Here is a 20,941-nt window from a genome sequence, read left to right on the forward strand (position 1 = left end):
GTTGTCTCTTTTTATCGCTTGTGTTTGCCTATAAAGTGTAGACATGCTATCTCTTACTTACCGAATCATATGGTTTTTTGTTTTGATTTTTCAAGGCGAATTCCTAGTTTTTTGACGTTTTAGATTCGATCAGCTGGGCTGAGGCATCTACCTTTCTAATTGTACCATGACCCATACAAACTATTTCTTTAAACCCCGCTTCTGTCAGGTTCCCACTGTTGTGTTCTGTGTGTGAGGCAGACATCATGACCATTGCATTCCGATTTTCGTCGCGTATTCAACGCAAGGCAAATTCAATATGCCTTGATTCAACGTTATTCATTTAGGGCAATGGTGGGCAAATTGCGAGAGACCATGATGAAATAATAAGGTGGCGTAAAACGTCCAGCTGATTGGTTTCAATCTGTCAAATGTTTTGTTATTGTGAATAAATTGTATGAAAACGTAAACAAACATTTTGACATATTGAAGAATTTTCCTTCAAAAATGAGTTGTTGTTGTGCTACTTACGTGACCTGTTAAATAGATCTAGCGAGAGACTCATGTATTTTTTACACTTTTGTGTATGAGGCCTAGCATTTCTACCCAACAGTGATTTAGGGAGAAATAGAGCAAAACTAGAAGAAATACCTCAACTCTCTATCAAATATAATCAGTAACAGTTTTTGGCGCAAAGGGAGAAAATAAAAAAATATGTTTGTACATGTTCGTACGTAAGTCCCGGTCCACACTAGCGTGAATTTCATTAAAAAATTTCATGAAATTAGGTGTTCTTAAATCGAATTCCCCACTACAGCAATTTTATGATTTTACTCTACTATGGAGGTCGATCTAGAGACGCATAATTTCATGCAATTTTTTCAATGAAATCACTCTAGTGTGGAACGGGACTTATGAGAAATTGCTAAAAATAGGAAACAAAGTCCCAATTTACATTAGGCGAGTTTACTTGCGGCAATTGTCAGTTTGACGGAGAGAGAGGTGAGGCATATGGTAACCCTTTGCCTCTCAGTCCCCTCTCTCACCAACAAACTGACAATTGCCGCAAGTAAACTCGCCTAATGTAAATTGGGACAAATAAATTAGGAATTCCAAAACTGTAGGTTTTGTAAAACTCAAACGGAATTTGCTTCGTGAGTGTAATTTTTTAACGCTATTTAATCGAATGTCAAGCTTTCATTTCGTCATTGTGTTTCCTCTTCCTTTACAGCAGCCAAACTGGATAGAATAAAAGGTCAGTTCTAATTGGAAATATTAAGGAATGACATTTAAAATTGGAATATGTTCTTTATTTGTTTTCAGATGTGGTGAGTGTTTATTAGGGATACAACTTTTTGCACTTTTTTGCAAATATCAAAAATACCACCACATAGCCGTGTAGAGCATGAAAAACTATTATGAAAAAAGGTGTAATTTTTTCTCTATCGCGAAAAAAGTTTCCGCACCAAATGCATTGAAGTTCAGTAATGCATTTTTTAATTTTAGCTGTTATGACAACATATTTGCTTTTTATTAAATTTTTTATTTTTTTGTAATCTAATTTAAAATCATTACCAAAGCGTTCTGGACCAATTGTTTCTCAATTCGCGTCATTTCGGAGCATTTTAGGAATTTTTGACACTATTGCAATTTTTGTTTTTTCTTTATAAACTCGTGAATTTTATGTTTATATTTATTGTACCTATCGGACAAGAGAATATGGTGTCATTTGCAACAAATTCACGAAAGTTACAGACAGTTTTTAATGACTTTGCCTGTGAGAATTGTATTTTTTCTATGTATATTTATTCAAACAAAGCAAATTTAAAATTATAAGTAGAAAATATATCAAAAGGGTTTTAGTAATTACAGTCGGCGCGGAACCTTTTTTCACCGAATCGATCTTAGAAACGCGTTTTCATTATTAGGACAAAATTCCCCAAGTGGTACTGGTGTTGTATTTTTGTAAAAAACATATCCGATTCTCACAGGCAAAGTCAACAAAAACAGCCTGTAACTTTCGCGACTTCGTTGCAAATGACCCCATATTCTTTTGTCCGGTAGGTACAATAAATATAAACATAAATTTCACGAGTTTATAAAGAAAAAACAAAAATTGGTCCAGAACGCTTTGGTAATGATTTTAAATTAGATTACAAAAAAATTAAAAATTTAATAAAAAGAAAATATGCTGTCATAACAGCTACAATTAAAAAAATGCATTACTGAACTTTAATGCATTTGGTGCGGAAACTTTTTTCGCGATAGAGAAAAATTGACGCAGTATTTCATAATAGTTTTCCAAGCTCTGCACGACTATGTGGTGGTATTTTTTTAGTTATAGCCCTAGTGTTTATGTCTATTATGGCTATTTCAGAAAAATCTGAAATTTGTACCACAGGTAGATCTTCTCGTCCTAATTACAAATATAGCATTTCCAAATTAAATGAAACCTTTTCCAAATTAAATGAAACCTTTTCCAAATTGAATGAAACCTTTTCCAAATTGAATGAAACCTTTTCCAAATTGAATGAAACCTTTTCCAAATTAAATGTAACCTTTTCCAATTCAAATGAAACCTTTTCCATTTCAAATGAAACCTTTTCCATTTCAAATGAAACCTTTTCCAAATTGAATGAAACCTTCATTTTTATTAAAAGAAATATACAAAATTATATTAGTTTTTAATTGTTATTAATTTCAAATCTCATCTTAAGTAATATTATTATAAAAGGTTGTTTTTATATTTATGAACTTCAATTAAAAATATCATGTATTTCATTGATTTTTGCTTTCATACTCTAAATACGAAATAGGCCTTGACATCAATGAAGGTTAGGCTAAAATAATCTGAAAAAAAGTATTAAGGTTAATAGAATTCTGTCGATAACGAGGGCTATTTCTCTTACCTAATGGAGTGGTTCATGGTTTGCTGCCTGTGGAATTCTGAGAACCATGTCCATTACGTAATTGGAGCAGTCTTGTTGATTTAGCTGTTGGATGCTATGCTCAATCACGTCAACGATATTGTGATCTATTGCCAGATCGCGAAGTTTCTGTCCGGCACAACATTTTATTTTGGAAAATGCCTTTTCAATTGGGTTTAGCATTGGTGAATATGGCGGTAAATACTTCAAATTACACCGGTGCGATTCTATCAATACCTTGACATCTGGTCTTTTGTGAATTTTTGCATTATCCATTATTAAAAACGAGTTTTCCAAATCTGGAGTTATTTTTTCTAACAAGCCTTCAATAAATGATATAAATTTATCCGCATTGACTGTTGAATTAGAAATGATTTTGTGATAAACAACCCCTCCGTTATTAATAGCCGCTATGAGGGTGACATTTCTTCCTCTGACGGTAGGTAAAGCAATGTTGGCTCTTGTGCCTTGCCGTGAGCGTGCTTGACTTCTACGCAAGTGGTGCCCACTTGGTGAAGTCTCGTGCATAGAAGAAATTGACAACAATTTGTTTTGTAACGTATTTAAATTTAAAAAATAACCGTTATATGATCTTCTTTACAGGCAAATAGTTTAGAAAAATGAACCAGTTGTATTTGAATAGGCAGCCTTTACGCATATCCAATTTAAAATGAGCGAACAAGATTTTAGTTCGGGAAGTTCAGACAATTGGGAGCCTGAAGAAGGAGACATGTCTGTGAACTATTCCAGTACTGCGGATGCTGAAATAATAGAAAATACCCAACATGGGAATACCAGACCCCGAAATAAAGTGGGTCATTATAAAAAAACTACAAAAGATATGAAGTTACTACTATTTAAATTGTTCGAAGAGGGAACAACAATTTCTAAAGCCGCAAAATAGACATCGATAAAATTAAATACTGCAAAAACTCTTATAAGACGGTATAAACTAAACAGTGATGCTTTAAGCGACACCAAACGTGGTGGTAACCGAAGAAAGACGCTGACTCCTGAAATTCTGAATTTCATTGAATCGTGCGTGGAAAACCAACCCGGGATTACCCTAAAAACCATAATAACAAAATTGCTAAGGGAGAAAAACGTTTGTATATCAAAAAGATCCATAGAGAATGGGCTAAAGCAATTAAAAATTACATTAAAATTAGCTTCTATCGAGATAAAGAGGATGAATGAACCTCGAACATTAGACTTAAGACAAAAATATGCACGAGACTTCACCAAGTGGGCACCTCAGCAAAGGGAAAAATTAATTTTTATCGATGAGTGCGGCTTCAACCTCCACTTGCGTAGAAGTCAAGCACGCTCACGGCAAGGCACAAGAGCCAACATTGCTTACCTTCCGTCAGAGGAAGAAATGTCACCCTCATAGCGGCTATTAATAACGGAGGGGTTGTTTATCACAAAATCATTTCTAATTCAACAGTCAATGCGGATAAATTTAAATCGTTTATTGAAGGCTTGTTAGAAAAAATAACTCCAGATTTGGAAAACTCGTTTTTAATAATGGATAATGCAAAAATTCACAAAAGACCCGATATCAAGGTATTGGTAGAATCGCACCGGTGTAATTTGAAGTATTTACCGCCATATTCACCAATGCTAAACCCAATTGAAAAGGCATTTTCCAAAATAAAATGTTGTGCCAGAGAGAAACTTCGCGATCTAGCAATAGATCACAATATCGTTGACGTGATTGAGCACAGCATCCAACAGCTAAATCAACAAGACTGCTCCAATTACGTAATGGACATGGTTCTCAGAATTCCACAGGCAGCAAACCATGAACCACTCCATTAGGTAAGAGAAATAGCCCTCGTTATCGACAGAATTCTTTTAACCTTAATACTTTTTTTCAGATTATTTTAGCCTAACCTTCATTGATGTCAAGGCCTATTTCGTATTTAGAGTATGAAAGCAAAAATCAATGAAATACATGATATTTTTAATTGAAGTTCATAAATATAAAAACAACCTTTTATAATAATATTACTTAAGATGAGATTTGAAATTAATAACAATTAAAAACTAATATAATTTTGTATACTTCTTTTAATAAAAATAAAGGTTTCATTCAATTTGGAAAAGGTTTCATTTGAAATGGAAAAGGTTTCATTTGAAATGGAAAAGGTTTCATTTGAATTGGAAAAGGTTTCATTTAATTTGGAAAAGGTTTCATTCAATTTGGAAAAGGTTTCATTCAATTTGGAAAAGGTTTCATTCAATTTGGAAAAGGTTTCAATTAATTTGGAAAAGGTTTCATTTAATTTGGAAATGCTATATATAAAGTTCTTCGGGGGGAAGTCCATACTTCCCGAAATATGGGCCTTTGAAGTTACGGATATTCCCTTCTTTATAACTTCGTCATTTTTGAACGGATAATGGCACCATTGTAAAGCTTGCGGAATACACTATCATATGCGATACAATTTATCTCTAAATAGCTGGTCATAAGCCGGGGATTTAAGACTTTCTTCTTCTATGGACAGGTGAATATTAGGGCACGGGAACAAAATTTTCTTTTAAAATTTAATTTTTTTCCAAGTAGCAGGCCTTCGGCCGGATTTTAAGACTTTCTTCTATGGACAGGAGCAAATCTCGGGCACGGGAACAATTTTTTTTTAAATTGTAATTTTTTTGCAAGGGAATTTTCGGAACTTTAGGGGCCCATATCTCGGGAAGTATGGACACCCCCCTGAAAAGGCTTGCGGTTTCCAAGGAAAACCTTGAAAACCTACAAAAGTCCTAAAAATGTGAACTTTGATTTATTTCGATTTATTTAAAACTCCCTCCGGCGATTTTTTTTCGTTTTTTTAATTTTACTAATCTATGAACATTGTAGTTTCAGAATCCGCAAAAACTTCCCAGGAGTAAGCACCTTTCATTTAAAGTTAGTTAAGGCGGACCGTGCTTGTTGTTGTTGTAACAGTGTTTTTTATTATGTTTGTATGTTCGTTCCTCTGTCAAATCTGGCTCTGGGTCTATCTCCAGTTCCAGAAAAATGGCTGCTTCGATGAGATGTAGCCACAGATCCACTAGAGTTAGATGGGTAGGTTTGGCGGGGCAGAAGGGCAGATGTCTTGCACGGTGCGATCGATTTCCGCCCAATAAGAATTTAGGCGACTGCAATATCCCGAGCGTAGTTGAGCCAAAACTACTCTGGTTTGTCGTGGCAGCTGACGCTCCTCAGCTGCGATATATGGGGGATGTACTCCGAGTACTTTATTCACACTATAGTTGCTTAAGGACTTGGCAACTGCGTCCGTGTGAATGCTATTCAAACCTGCTTGGTATGCTTGTTGATCTAGGCGTTCTCTCCTGTATCGTTGGACCTCTCTCTCTAGAGCATGGATATCCTTCCTGATCTGCCTGAATGTGTCGGGCCTACCCACAAGATGGTGATTGGGATGGCTTACACGGTAACATCCAAGCAGGTACTGCAACTAAAGCATCTCATTGTGTTGCTTTACTGGAAGAATCTTTGCCTCCTCATGTAGATGGTCCACTGAAAATTTGAGGAGGCACCCTGTTACTGTTCTCAGGGCGGCAGTCTGGCAAGTTTGAATCTTTTTCCAATTCGTATCACATAATCTCGGGGACCAGACTGGAGCCGCATAGCTTACCACAGACCGACATAACGCGTTATATGTGGTCAACAAGGTTGCTTTATCTGCACCCCAAGTGCTGCCGGCTAGGGACTTGAGGATCTTGTTCCTACTTTTCAGCTTGTCGCAGATAGCTGTGGTGTGTGCGCACGACGTGAATGTAGTGTCGAATGTGACCCCTAAAATTTTAGGGCAGTTTGTGGTCGGAATTTTGCTATCGTCGACCACGACATTCAACTCACGTCCAAACTGCGCTGTCCATGTGGTGAACAGAGTGGCTGTAGATTTTGTGGCGGAAATCTGCATATTCCTCGAATGGAAAAAGGTGGTAAGATCGGTTAAATAGTTGTTCAGTCTCTCACAGATGTCATCAGGATAGGTATCCGACGCCAGGATCGTGCAGTCACCCGCATATGTTACGATCTCGATGACGTCTGGAGGGAGCGGAATACAGGAGAGGTAGAGGTTAAACAGTTCCGGAGATATCACCTAACCTTGCAAATGTTTTTGATAAGTCAAGCGCCACCATCACTGTTCTATCGCACGGTCGTCTCTGGTTGAGTCCTTGACAGATATATGTATGTGGTAATGGCGTGCAGCGCTGTTGTCGTGCTGTGCTGCTTACGGAATCCATGCTGATGATCGGCAACTTGATAGCTATTTCTGATACTGGGGAGGAGTAAGGCCTCAAGTGTCTTTGCTACGGGCGACAAAAGCGAAATCGGCCTGTACGATTCACTTTTGCTGGCATCCTTGCCTGGCTTCCGTAGTGGGGCCACCCTGCTCATTTTCCAGACTTAGGAAACAACGAGGTTGGCTAGCGACAAGTTGAGAACTTTAGTGAGATACTCCTATCTCTCCTCATCCAGCTTAAGACGTTTACAAACAGTGTTTCGAAAGTCAGTCTACTTCAACGAGAGCATGTCATTATTTATGCTCATGTAAAAACCTAGCCCATAGGGTCATGATCGGTTCCAAAAACCACGATACATTTACTACTCTCAAAAACTTAAATTATGTTGATGTACTGGAAATATCTTCGTCTGCTCACGCAAATATTCCACAATACGACTGAAGAGGCATCCTGTTGTAGCTGAGGAGGGTAAGCTACCATGACAAACCAGCGTATTTTTGGCTCAACTACGACCGGCATGGTGCAGCCATCTGAATTCCTATTAGCAAGGATCGATGACAACGTGGAAAACATCTGTCACCCGCACGACACACTGCACATTTTCAACTTCCCTGTCACTCGTAGAAACAGCAAGATTCGTAGAACTGGAGATAAACCCAGAGCCACATTAAGCAGGAAAACGAACATACAACAACAATAAGTCCTGTGGATTTTGACCTTCTAAAAGCGTGCTAATGATGGGCTTACAACCTCAGCAGTTCCACACCTGACTCATTACTCCAATACGTTCTATGTACGGAGTCATTAGAGAAGGTCTCAAGACTCCTATTCTTGTGACGAAAACGAAAACTCAATGGAGTTGTGTTCACACAGCAACTATGTAGTTCCTGTCGTAGTCGATCACATAGACGAGTACATAGTAATCCCTTGAATCTGTACTTACAATTTTCTGGGAGAAAATTTTGTAACAAATAAGACTAAATACCAAATTTCAGACATTTCTGTAAGATAATGTCGGTAAATCCTTTAAAATAGCGAAAATCGGTAGGTACCGTTCTGTATCAAAACGCGAAACGATATACCTTTTTTAATACTAAACTTCGTAGGAGTAATGTAGACTTTTGTATTACATTTTAAAGGGCAGTTTAAATATTGCGATCCATATCTTGATTTCAACAGACGAACGGACAGTTGGACAATTTTACCAAATGTACACCAAAAATTAGCAAAGCTAATATACCCTCCACCAGTGAGATCAAGCGAGCTAAGAAAAAATCTTGGGTCAATTTCTGTGAGTCAGTAGAAGAAGTCAACGATGCAGCTAGGTTTCGAAGGTTACTTTCCAAGGACCCTAAATCCATCGGAAGTATCAAGAAGCAAGATGGTGCGTGGACAGACTCTGCTACCGAGACTCTTAACTTCTTGGCAGAGACCCATTTCCCAGGCTGTAAGGATGCGGACACCGTCAATAATGAATGTGACGACCTCCAATTTCAAGAGCCTATGGATTCGGATCTCATTGATAAGGTGGTTAACAGAAATAAGATTAAATGGTCTGTCAACAACATCAGTTTATCATCCTTTCTCCTTAAGACTCTCGAAAGACTGATCGATCTGGAGATAAGGAGCCATGTAGACACCGCCTCTATAAGCAACTCACAACACGCCTACATATATTAAAGGCAAATCTGTGGAGTCTGCCTTGCATGAGGTGGTTGGCTTCATTGAGAGGAATATGGAAAACTCAAACTTTACCTTGGCTGCCTTTCTGGACATAGAAGGAGCTTTTAACAACGTAGAACTTGAGTCCATAAAACTTTCACTTAAGAAAGTTAACACACCTGACCCTCTAACTTGCTGGATAAATAATATGCTAAAGCAGAATTATAAACTCCAGCATTGGGGAGACAAAAATTAGAAAAACAGTAACTAGAGGCACCCCCCAAGGAGGGGTGCTCTCACCGTTACTGTGGCTACTTGTTATAAAGAATATTTCGACTGATCGGTAGTGGGATTCTGTAACTCATTTTTGCTGTTATCGATAATTGTCGGTAAAATTAAAATGCCTATAATTTCGGTAATTACCGATATTTATCGGTAAGTTAGCGACGAATAAACAGTAGTCGCTAGTCTCTACCGACACAAACAGTGATGCAAACTTTTTTTTATGTTTTTAGTCATAATTTTGCGATTTAATTTTACCGATTTTTGTCGGTAACAGCAAAAATGCGTTACAGAATTCCACTACTGGACAATCAAGGTATAAAAGTTGTTACCTATGCGGACGGCGTTGCACTACTGATTTCCGATAAATTTCCGTCAACCAATTCGGAGCTTATGCAAGGAGCATTATCGACGCTGTCGCGCTGGGCTAAGGCCAATGGCCTTGGAGTAAACCCAACTAAGACAGACCTGGTAATGTTCACGAGAAAGCGTAAGCTCGGCGTATTTGTACCACCAAAACTGGATGGAGTGCAGCTTCAGCTCTCGCCCGAGGCAAAGTACCTTGGCACAATCCTGGACTTTCAATTGCGATGGAACAGGAATGCTGAGGAAAGGGCGAAGAGAGGATTGATTGCACTTTATTGATGTAAGAATTTCATTGGGAAAAGTTGGGGTCTAAACCCATCGATTATACACTAGTTGTATAACACCGTGGTTAGTCCCATCTTATCCTATGGTTCTCTTGTTTGGTGGCACTCACTGCGCCAAAAATCGACATCCGGTAGACTTGACAAGGTACAAAGAGCTGCCTCGATTCTCATAGCTGGAGCCACCAGGAGCACACCACAGGCTGCTCTGAACGCAATGGTGAACTTAAAACCACTGAGTCTCAGCATTAAGTGTCAGGCAACTCGCAGTGCATGAACAGGATCTTTGGCGCGGTTGTACCTATGACTATATATCACCAGTCCTGAGATTTGACGATATAGACGTCGTTATACCTAGTAGGGACGACTGGAACCGCAGTAACCCCCTCTGGACGGTCTGGTTTTTTATACAGACGGTTCCAAGATGGAGGAAGGTACCGGGGATGGCGTCTACTGTGAAAGGCTATCTCTTGAACCGGTGACTATCTTTGGGGATAGTCAAGCGGCTCTTAAAGCCATCAAATTCTGCAACATCAAATCCGATGTCGTCCATAAGTGTATATCAGCCTTGGAAACGCTAACTAACGGCTTCCGGCTATGCTGGGTACCAGGACACCGCGACTATTTGGGTAATGAAAGAGCAGACGAATTAGCTAGACGAGGATCGCAGTCTACAGATCTAGCTATCGCTGACTCTATCAAACCACCTATTTGTCATTTCTTTCAAAAAATTGAAACGTTCTCTGACGAAAGAGCCAGTGAATTGTGGCATAATGAACCTACGTGCATTGTGGTAAGATCCATATGGCCGTATCTGTCAGTCAAAAGAACGAACTCTCTGTTGAACCTGAGTAAAGCTGAAGTTAGAGTAACGACGGAAGTCATTACTGGACACTGCTATATCAGGGCACATACCATCCAATTTGATGAGGATGTTACTGACTACTGCAGACTCTGTGAGGATGAGGAGGAGTTAGAGACGATCGAGCACATCCTGTGTCGCTGTCCAGCCTTGGTTGGCAGACGGCATAGGTTAGTAGGTGTTCACTTTCCATCGTGTCTAACTTTCTACTCAACTGTGGAACCTGCTGTGATCTACAACATCATCAAAAATCTGAAGTGGCTGGGACAGAGCAACCTGAACGCGTAAACTAATTAAACCATTCTGCCTACCATTAAAAATAAATCTTTTTTCCTTCTCTAAAACTACTCCTCCCCTCTTAAACTTTCTTGTAATTTATTCGTTCTTTACTTTTCTAACAACTTTCTTCCCCCTATCCTCTCTCTTTTGATCTCCTCTTTTCTTGTAGCTTTTCTTTACTGGATGATCACAATGGACCGGAAGGTCTCCGAGTGACGCAGTCAATAGTTAGTGACTGCACATCCCCTAACCTAACCTACCCTCCACCACATTAAAGTAGTTAAATGGATTTAGTATGTTTTGTATTTATATAGGAATATATATATATATTGTTCATATTTTTACGCTTAAAATGAAATTCTATAGAATAATGACTTCGAATATTCGTGTAGTATGATGCGTTTAGTGTAGTTAACAACAGTAGTTCTACATTAATATAAATGTGTATGTAACCATAAAATACATAAGAATATAATCACAATTCTTCTATTGCTTCCCGCCACCTTCACTACGATCAATGGAAGAATGTTGAACGGGATGCCTACGTTTACCGCTCGGGTGGACTTGATGTACAAATGCTTGGGCATCTTCAAAAGAATCATCTGCCGAGGCGGATGGTGGATGTTGTTGAGTACTATCGTGTAGTTCCTTGGTAGCATGAGCAGCAGCTTGTGAGGCATTAACTTGGGCCTCTGCCGCCGACGAAGAAGCCTTTAAGGCAGCTTCTTTTGTTGCTTCATAATCAATGGTTGCTTGTTTCAATTGTTCTTCAACCTGTTCCAGGCGGGTTTTTGCTTGACCCACCATTGTGGATTGTGAGGCCAATTGATTGCCCACCTCCTGGGCAGCTTGCTCGGCATGATCAGCAACAGCCTTGGCATTGTTAAGGGCACCAGTGAGTACAGATATTTGATTGCGAGCTGCTCTGGCAGTTTGTTGTGTTAGATGTGCTGTGGTTTGGGCCAATTTCAGTTGATCCAATTCCCGGGATAAGGCCTGTTGGGCAATTCCAGCTTGTTGCTGCAGTTCGTGGAGAAGTATTTGTTTACCCTCCAAGGCAGCTTGAGCTGTGGCCGCAGCCTGTGTCGCCGCCTGGGCCAGAGAATTTTTGGCTAAAAATGCTGCCTGCTTGGCAGCAGCATGTTGTGATGCCACTGCACTGTAAGCCTGGTTGGCAGATCCTTGGGCAATAGATCTGAGGCCACTACCAATACTGTAACCAGGTTTAGGGCCGCTTGTAATTGTTTCGCTTGTCAAATGATACGATACTGCTGGAACATTGTTTGCCGAGGAAACTTTTATAACTGCCTTGGAATTACCAGGCTTTCCAGAATCACCACTCAAGTGATATGATGGCGAAGAAGAAGGGCCACTAGCTGGAGCACCTGCTATCTTGTAGTCATAGTAACTGTCATCGTACTTGGCGTTAACTCCACCTCCACTTGGATGACCATCATCCTGATAGGAGATTTCATGATCCGGTGCTGAGTGTTGATGTTCTTGTGGTATGAATAGAGCACTACCGCCACCGTGTGTCGAAGAACCCAACGCTGCTGTTTTGTATATATAACCATTGCGTTTTGTCAGACGTCCCACTGCTTCCCCGGAAGAGAGAAGAGCTTAAAAAACAAACAAAATAATAATTCCTAAAATATTTTGTTTTTAGTTTGAAATATTTTCAAACTTACCTAAAATAACGCAAGTTATAATTTCTAATGTGATCCCGCTGTTCATTACTATTCAACAAATATTTATGGTATGTCCACCAATTGCTTGTTATACATCAATTTTATACCAAGGCTTCAAACACCTATCGATTTCATTTAGCCACCCATGCCTAACTATCTACCTTGGTCATCATGGGGAACATATGTATGAAGAAGCCTCCTGCTATAAACATATGGCGAACAATTTGTTAGCATGTTTTATAGCCGCAACCACCACCACTGCTTGACTCCAAATAATTGCTGATATATTCGCTAACATTTTCAATGGTTTTTAATTTTACCATAATATTATTTTTTAATTTTAACGTTACTCCTTATGCCTCCCCATTAGCAGTTTGAGCATTGGGCGTTGATGTTAGTTGTTTTGAGGAAGTTTTATTTTTGGCTGCAGCATTTAATGGTGCCTTGGCATGCTTCTTTCACATGATTCATTCATGTAAAGAAGTTCATTTCATTGATTCCATTGACACCAATGTCTTTGCATTTAAGCAACAAATTAAAGGCAGTTTTGTTTACAAGCCATGTCCCCTCATATGAATTTTATTTTGGAGTGCATGATATGTAAAAATAATGTAATATTGAAACAGAAATTAATACTTTCATTTTACTGCTTATTTGAAGCACCTAAGATTTTTGAATTAAATTATAAAATGTTAAATAATAAAGTTGTCCATCCATCTGCACAAGCTGAAATGTTGAAGAAGATCTTTGATACCAAAACCGTTGTTGTTGTTGTTGTTGTAACAGCATTTGTTATTCCTTCTTCTATCTCCAGTTCTAGGAAAGTGGCAGCTTCGATGGGATGTAACCACAGATCCACTGGAGTTAGATGAGTAGGGTTGGCTGGGCAGTTGAAATGGTGCTTTGTGTCGTGCGGGCCCATGCCACATACTGGGCAGATGTCTTGCACGGCGCGGTCGATTTCCGCCCAATAGGAATTTAGGCGACTGCAATATCCCGAGCGTAGTTGAGCCAAAAATACTCTAGTTTGTCGTGGCAGCTGACGCTCCTCAGCTGCAATAGATGGGGGATGTATTTCCAGGACTTTATTCACAATATAACTGGTTAAGACCTTGGCAACTGCATCCGTGTGAATACTATTTAATGATCTAGTGGTTCTCTCCTGTATCGTTGGACCTCACCCTCTAGAGCATGGATATCCTTCCTGATATGCCTGAATGTGTCGGGCCTACCCACAAGATGGTGATTGGGATGGCTCACACGGTAGCATCCAAGCAGCTACTGAAACGAAAGTATCTCATTGTGTTGCTTTACTGGAAGAATCTTTGCCACCTCATGTAGATGGTCCACTGAAGATTTGAGGAGGCACCCTGTTGCTGTTCTCAGGGCGGCATTCTGGCAAGTTTGAATCTTTTTCCAATTCGTATCACATAATCTCGGGGACCAGACTGGCGCCGCATAGCTTACCACAGACCGACATATCGCGTTATATATGGTCAACAAGGTTTCTCTATCTGCACCCCAAGTGCTGCCGGCAAGGGACTTGAGGACCTTGTTCCTGCTTTTCAGCTTCTTGTTGTTGTAGCACCATTTAAACCTACGTAGAAGCAAAAGTTTCAGCTTGTCGCAGATAGCTGTGGTGTGCGCGCACGACGTGAAAGTAGTGTCGAATGTGACCCCTAAAATTTTGGGGCAGTTTGTGGTCGGAATTCTGCTACCGTCGACCACGACATTCAATTCCACATTCCAAACTGCGCTGTCCATGTGGTGAACAGAGTGGCTGTTGATTTTGTGGCGGAAATCTGCATATTCCTCGAATGGAAAAAGGTGATAAGATCGGTTAAATAGTTGTTCAGTCTCTCACAGATGTCATCAGGATAGGTACCCGACACCAGGATCGTGCAATCATCCGCATACGTTACGATCTCGATGCCGTCTGGAGGGGGCGGAATACAGGAGAGGTAGAGGTTAAACAGTTTCAGAGATATCACCCAACCTTGGGGAACTCCCTGTTTCACTCTACGGGGTTTGGACTTCTTGTTCCTGAATTCCACGTACGACTGGCGTCCACACATATAATTGACTATCCAACGTTTCAAGCTTGGCCGGAGGGTTGTCTGCTCAATGTCCTCAAACGGCGTGGAGTGTCTGACTGTATCAAAGGCTTTTGATAAGTCAAGCGCCACCATCACTGTCCTATAGCACGGCCGTCTCTGGTTGAGTCCTTGACAAATATGTGTGGTAATGTCGTGCAGCGCAGTTGTCGTGCTGTGCTGCTTACGGAATCTATGTTGATGATCGGCAACTCGATACTGGGGAGGACTAAGGCCTCTAGGGTCTTTGCTACGGGCGACAAAAGCGAAATCGGCCTGTACGATTCACTTTTGCTGGCATCCTTGCCAGGCTTCCGTAGTGGGACCCTGCCCATTTTCAAATATGTGTGGTAATGGCGTGCAGCGCAGTTGTCGTGCTGTGCTGCTTACGGAATCCATGTTGATGATCGGCAACTCGATACTTGGGAGGACTAAGACCCTAGAGGCGTCTTTGCTACGGGCGACAAAAGCGAGATAGGCCTGTACGATTCACTTTTGCTGGCATCCTTGCCGGGCTTCCGTAGTGGGACCACCCTGACCATTTTCCTGACTTCGGGAACAATGAGGGTGGATAGAGAGAAGTTGAGAACTTTATAGAGATACTCCACTCCCGGCTCATCCAGCTGCTTCAGCATTACCATGGAGATTCCATCAGGGCCCAACGCTTTGGATGATTTAGCGTTCCTGATGGCATTGGCAACATCATCCATTGTAAACTGTGGTGGTTCCTCGTCGGCAGGAAGAGATCTGATGCGACGTAATACTCTTCTCTTCGCCCTGTCACTCTGGGGTGCTCGACAAACTGTCGATTGGAATAACTTGCGCACCTCTTCGGGTCAGTCAACGTAACGTCGCCAAACGTGACTGAGGTCTTATCTTCCTTTCTTCCAGGGTTCGAGAGTGACTTAACCGTTGCCCACAATTCTCCTATACCGGCTTCAATGTTGCAGCTCTTCAGATGATTTAACCATTTGTTCCGCTTATGCTCGCTGACCAGCCTGTTAACTTCCAGTGTCAGCTCCCTGACTCTGGTGTCATTGGTGTTGGTTCGACGAAGCTCATCACGCTCATTTGCTAATCCCGTCGCCTCTGCTGGGAAGTTTGGTCTTACTTCGGGTATTCGACCAGCAGGGATATGGCGAGCGGCTGCAGCAGTGATGATGTCTCGGAACGTCCTTTCCGCTACCCGAACATCAGAAGGATTGGGCAGTTCTCTGAAGCGGTGAGTGGTGAACTCTCTGAAACCCGGCCAATCAGCTTTCTTATGACGAATGTGCTGCGTTCAGAGGTAATGAAATCGGGTGGTCTGCTAATGGAGACAATTATGGGGAGATGATCTGATCCAAGGGAAATGACGGGTTGGCAGGTAACGTCATTTTTCAGACCAGGTGACACAATGGTTATGTCTGGCGGGCTGTTACACTCTCCTCTAATTCTGGTAGGGGCGTCCTCATTGACCGTGCAAAACGTAGAGCTGTCAATCTGCTCAGCCAGCGCTGTACCTCTCTGGTCGTTTCCGAGGGCCGAATGCCACATCTCATGATGCGCATTAAAGTCCCCCAGGACCAGACGATTATGACCTTCCAAAAGCGGGTTAATGTTAGACACGTAATCTGAGCTACAGCTATTTCTAGGCGGGATGTACACGTTCAGCAACTCTATCTCGGCAGTTCCACACCTGACTGCTACCCCCATACATTCCATGTACGGGTCAATAGAGACAGGCTCAAGCGAGATAGGTCTGTATTGGACAGACTGGTGCAATAGGAAAGCTAATCCCCCACCTCCACATCTGGTGCGATCTTTCCTTAGCACATTGTAACCATCACAATGTTGTAAGCTACAGTTGTTGTTGAGCTTGGTTTCTTGCACCGCAGCGACCTTGATGTTCTTCCGACTCATGAAATCTACTATTTCCTCGTTCTTACATCGGTGTCCATTGCAATTAAATTCCAACAAGGATGCATTCTCTGGGATTGGGACAACAACGGCTGGTGTTAGAGGCTGCGCGTACGGTTGTTGTCGAGGGGACTGCGGGGAGTTACGTAGTCAGACGACGAGGGAATTTCGTAATCCGACGACTCACTGGGGACTGTGTTCACGCAGCATGCAGCAACATAGTCCCTGTCGTAGTCACTCACGTGGACAAGTCCAGAGCAACCCCTTAGATGCACCCTCTCCTGACATCTATTGCATCTCACCGAAGGTTGGATGTGGGTGAAGATGCGGATGTGACAAACTGAACACAGATATATTGTTCCTGGGTTTTCCTCCGTCCCGGCACGGACCAAAAGAATTCGGAGCAAGCATTCCGGGATATGCTGCTCCCAACACAGAGAAACGAAACAAATACAAACATATGTACACTGAGGTGGCAGCCGCTGGGCGGAACGATGATTTTCTGTTGTTCCGGGTCAATCCGGTACGAAAGAACCCGCTGCCGAGGGATTTGCCCAAAACCGTCGGCTGGGGTAAGTTCAGTCGCGTCCAGGTTCTCCGTAAGGACAGACTAAACCTTACGACATTAGAAGGCGAGAATTCTTCTTTCCTGGGGCTAAATCGGGTTATTTGTTGATTAAATACTAGTTTACAATCTACTTGTGTTTAAGAGCGATAAAAATATAATCAATGGTTCAATAGTTCAGGCGGACTGGATGGGGGTTTGGCAGCTGAGGGTTAGCGGTGAGTCGGCAAGTTCTGCTCTAGACGATTCGTTTGTAGTTATGTTTGCTTTACCACCTCGGGATGCTAAGCGGTTGCTGAACGACTTGTAGATAATCGGGGATATATTGGGTGTTCCGATGTGAGTAATAGGGAACACGATGTATTCGGCGTTTATGTGTGGACGATCGGAAACACGACGTGTTCGGTTGTAGGTTGTCGGTGACACGATGGGTTCGGTGTTCGGATGTAGATGATCAGATGATCGGAAACACGTTGTATACCCTGTTCGGCTGTGAATGATCGATCGGTGATACGATGGATTCGGTGTGATTGATCGGTGATATGATAGGTTCGGTGTTCGGCTGTAGATGATCGGGTACACTATATGCTAGGCGTTCAGCTGTTGATGCACGGGAGCACGATGGGTTCTGCGTTCAGCTGTTGATGCTCGGGAAAACGATGGGTTCGGCTCTTGATGATCGGGAACACGATGAGTTCGGCATTCGGTTGTTGATGCTCGGGAATAAGAAGGGTTCGGTTGTAGATGCGCGGGGACACGATGGGCTCGGGTATGCACTACTGGTTTCTAACTACGAAACAGCTGACCCAAAGGGTGGAATTGCCGACCCGAAGGCCCAGTGGAACAGCTGACCCGAAGGCCCTGTGTTTCAGCTGACTCGAAAGGGTAACCCTCAAAAAGTATTCCCTACGCTTTAGCACCGAAGTGTATGTTGGCGGATTTAGAACAATATTTTGTTCCCACCCGTGTAGCTAACTCCCTGCAGTAGTAAGCCCGCCATCAACATACAACTCTGGAATATTTGCGTAACTCGAGGTATAGTGTAAATGAGTATTACTTGTTGTAGACAATGACAGTGAATGTTGTGATGTTGCAATGAAATGCAAATCTACCTTGTCTAAGAGAGTGGATAGTAATGACTAGACAGTGGAATCCTATGCAAATGCCTATATGGTTAGGATGATCGTAGAAAAAATCTGATTAGACACAAACTCGTTTTATCACAAAATAAAACAAATTAGGCCCAGAAATGTTTGAATATTTTGCATATCGTGCATATTTTTACATATTTGCATAAAATGAGCATATGCAAAAATATATACAAGGATTTGTGGTCTAAAAATCCCACCGAAGTGGCTGAAATGTGGTATTAAGTCTTCGTTAGGGGTATGAAACTTTACACCTGAAATTTGTCCGCATAGGTCCACGTTTTCATATAGTCCCCATAGAACGGTACCTCCCGATTTCCGATATTTTGAAGGTTGTGGCCTCAACACCACACTTAAATGGCTGACATTTTGTATAAAGTCTCCGTTGGCAGTATAAAACTTTCCACCTGAAATTTGTTAGTATAGGTCCACGTCTTCATATAGCCCCCATAGAACGGTGCCTCCCGATTTTCAGTATTTTGAAAGTTGTAGCCTCAATATCCCATTGAAATGACTGAAATTTTTTATTTAGTCTTCGTTGTGGGTATAAAACTTTCCACCTTAAATTTATCGGTATAGGTCCACGTCTTCATATAGCCCCATAGAACGGTACCTCCGGATTTCTGGTATTTTGAAGGTTGTGGCCTCAATATCCCTCCGAAATGGTTGAAATTTGGTATTAAGTCTTCGTTGGGGGTATAAAACTTTCCACCTGAAATTTATCGGTATAGGTCCACGTCTTCATATAGCCCCCATAGAACAGTACCTCCGGATTTCTGATATTTTGAAGGTTGTGGCCTCGATATTCCTCCGAAATGGGTGAAATTTGGTATTAAGTCTTCCTTGGATGTAAACAACTTTCCAACTAAAATTTGTCTCTTTATGTTCAGGCCTTCATATAGCCCCCATAGAACGATAACTCCCCATTTTTCGGTATTTCGAAGGTTTCCGTTTTATTTATTTACATACATTTTTGTATCCATTATTGAAATATTTGTTGCATAAGAAAATATGCAAAATGCATAAATTTTGTGTATGCTAAAATTTATGCATTTTGCATATGTCATATGTTTCGATTGCAATTTAATCAGAGCCAAAATTTGACGTGAATCGGCCAAAAATATGGGTTGCATAAAATTCCGCTGGCTAGTAATGAAGTAGTGTAGGTTTGTTATTGAATGGCTGGTTCTGTATGGTAAGGGTAGTAGTTGTTGTATTATGTACGTGAACGTTACAAAATATAAAATAAGAAATATAAAATAAAACATATAAAACAAAATATAATATTCAAAATATAAAATAAAAAGTATAAAATATAGAACGTAAAATATAAAACATAAAATATAGAATATAAAATATGAAATATAAAATCTATATAAATAAAAACAAATGTCGTTCGATGGTAATGGCATCAGTTGAGAACGGCTGGACAGATTAGGATAATTCTTTTTTGAAATATTCGTCATAACCATGGCAGAACTACCAGGTAGTGGTATCACACCAGCTGATCGAATATGAAAAGTCAAATCCCTTTATAAAAAAATATTTTTGTTGTAATTTCCCCAACAACATAAAGAAAGTTTTGACATAACATATTCAAAATTTTACGATGCCACTACCATGGTAATTGTGCCATGGTCATAACCCAACTTAGGTTTTTATGCAAAGAAAATTCGATTTTTATGCAAATTTTGCGAGACAATTGTGGTCGTGTCTCCGATCATACCTACTTTGTTAGGACCCAAAGACTTGACCACGCTCAGTTTTTAAAATATGTTACATCTACAAAACTGCTGAACCGATTTTCCTGATATTTTCAGGGACGGCCTCCGGAGGAAATAGGATGCCTTTTTTTGAATTTCGAAGGGGCGGGGTATTTCCCTTTGCCATATCTTTATGAATAAAAAACAAATGCCGTCATAACCCAACTTAGGTTTTTATGAAAAGAAAATTTTACCACGCCCACTGTTTTCAATTTAATTTTTTTCTGCAAAACCTGATAGTATAAAATATAAAAAAATACAAAATATAAAATAAAATAAAAAAAAAAAATAAATAAAAATCAAATGCCATTCGTTGGTAATGGCATCAGTTGAGAACGGCTGAACCGATTTGGTTAATTCTTTTTATGAAATGTTCGCCATAACATGCAAAGAAAATTTAACTACGCCCACTTTTTTCTTATTTCAATTTTAATCTTTTCTACAAAAACTGCTGAACTGATTTTCCTGAAATTGTCAGGGAATGTACAGGGGTGGCCCCGGTGAAAATAGGCTACATATTTTGTTGAAGGGGCGGGGTACTTTCCCATAACCTATTTCTTTCAAAATGCTATATTTACAATAATTCGAATGTATTGGTTTGGAAATCAATTTACGAGACAATTGTGGTTGTGTCTTCAACCTTACGTACTTATGGGACCCAAAGACTTGACAACGCCCATGATTTTACTGAAAAGTTCAGGGAAGTACATAATTGGCCCCCGGTGAAAATAGGATGCAAATTTTGTTTGATAAAAAAAAAATTCTACATTTGCAATAATAACAAATTTATCGGTTTGAAAATTTACAAATTAATTTAGAATCTAGGTACTTCTAAAGACCCGACCACGTCTACTTTTTATAGCCTACACAACTATGTGGGGAGGGTA

The 20,941-nt window shown here is 40.6% G+C and overlaps 1 protein-coding gene across 1 annotated transcript; it reads right to left on the bottom strand.

The window, feature by feature from the left end:
- Nucleotides 1-11,384: 11,384 nt before the first annotated feature.
- LOC141402029 (uncharacterized) lies at nucleotides 11,385-12,632 on the bottom strand. Its single transcript, XM_073982649.1, has 2 exons — nucleotides 12,587-12,632; nucleotides 11,385-12,517 (listed from the first exon to the last, which is right to left on the bottom strand). Exons 1-2 carry the CDS (start codon nucleotides 12,630-12,632, stop codon nucleotides 11,385-11,387), a joined length of 1,179 nt encoding a protein of 392 aa, XP_073838750.1.
- Nucleotides 12,633-20,941: the final 8,309 nt, after the last annotated feature.

This window comes from Musca autumnalis, unplaced genomic scaffold (genome assembly GCF_047663935.1).
Source record: "Musca autumnalis isolate F117 unplaced genomic scaffold, ASM4766393v1 scaffold_4, whole genome shotgun sequence".
Taxonomy (NCBI): Eukaryota; Metazoa; Arthropoda; class Insecta; order Diptera; family Muscidae; genus Musca; species Musca autumnalis.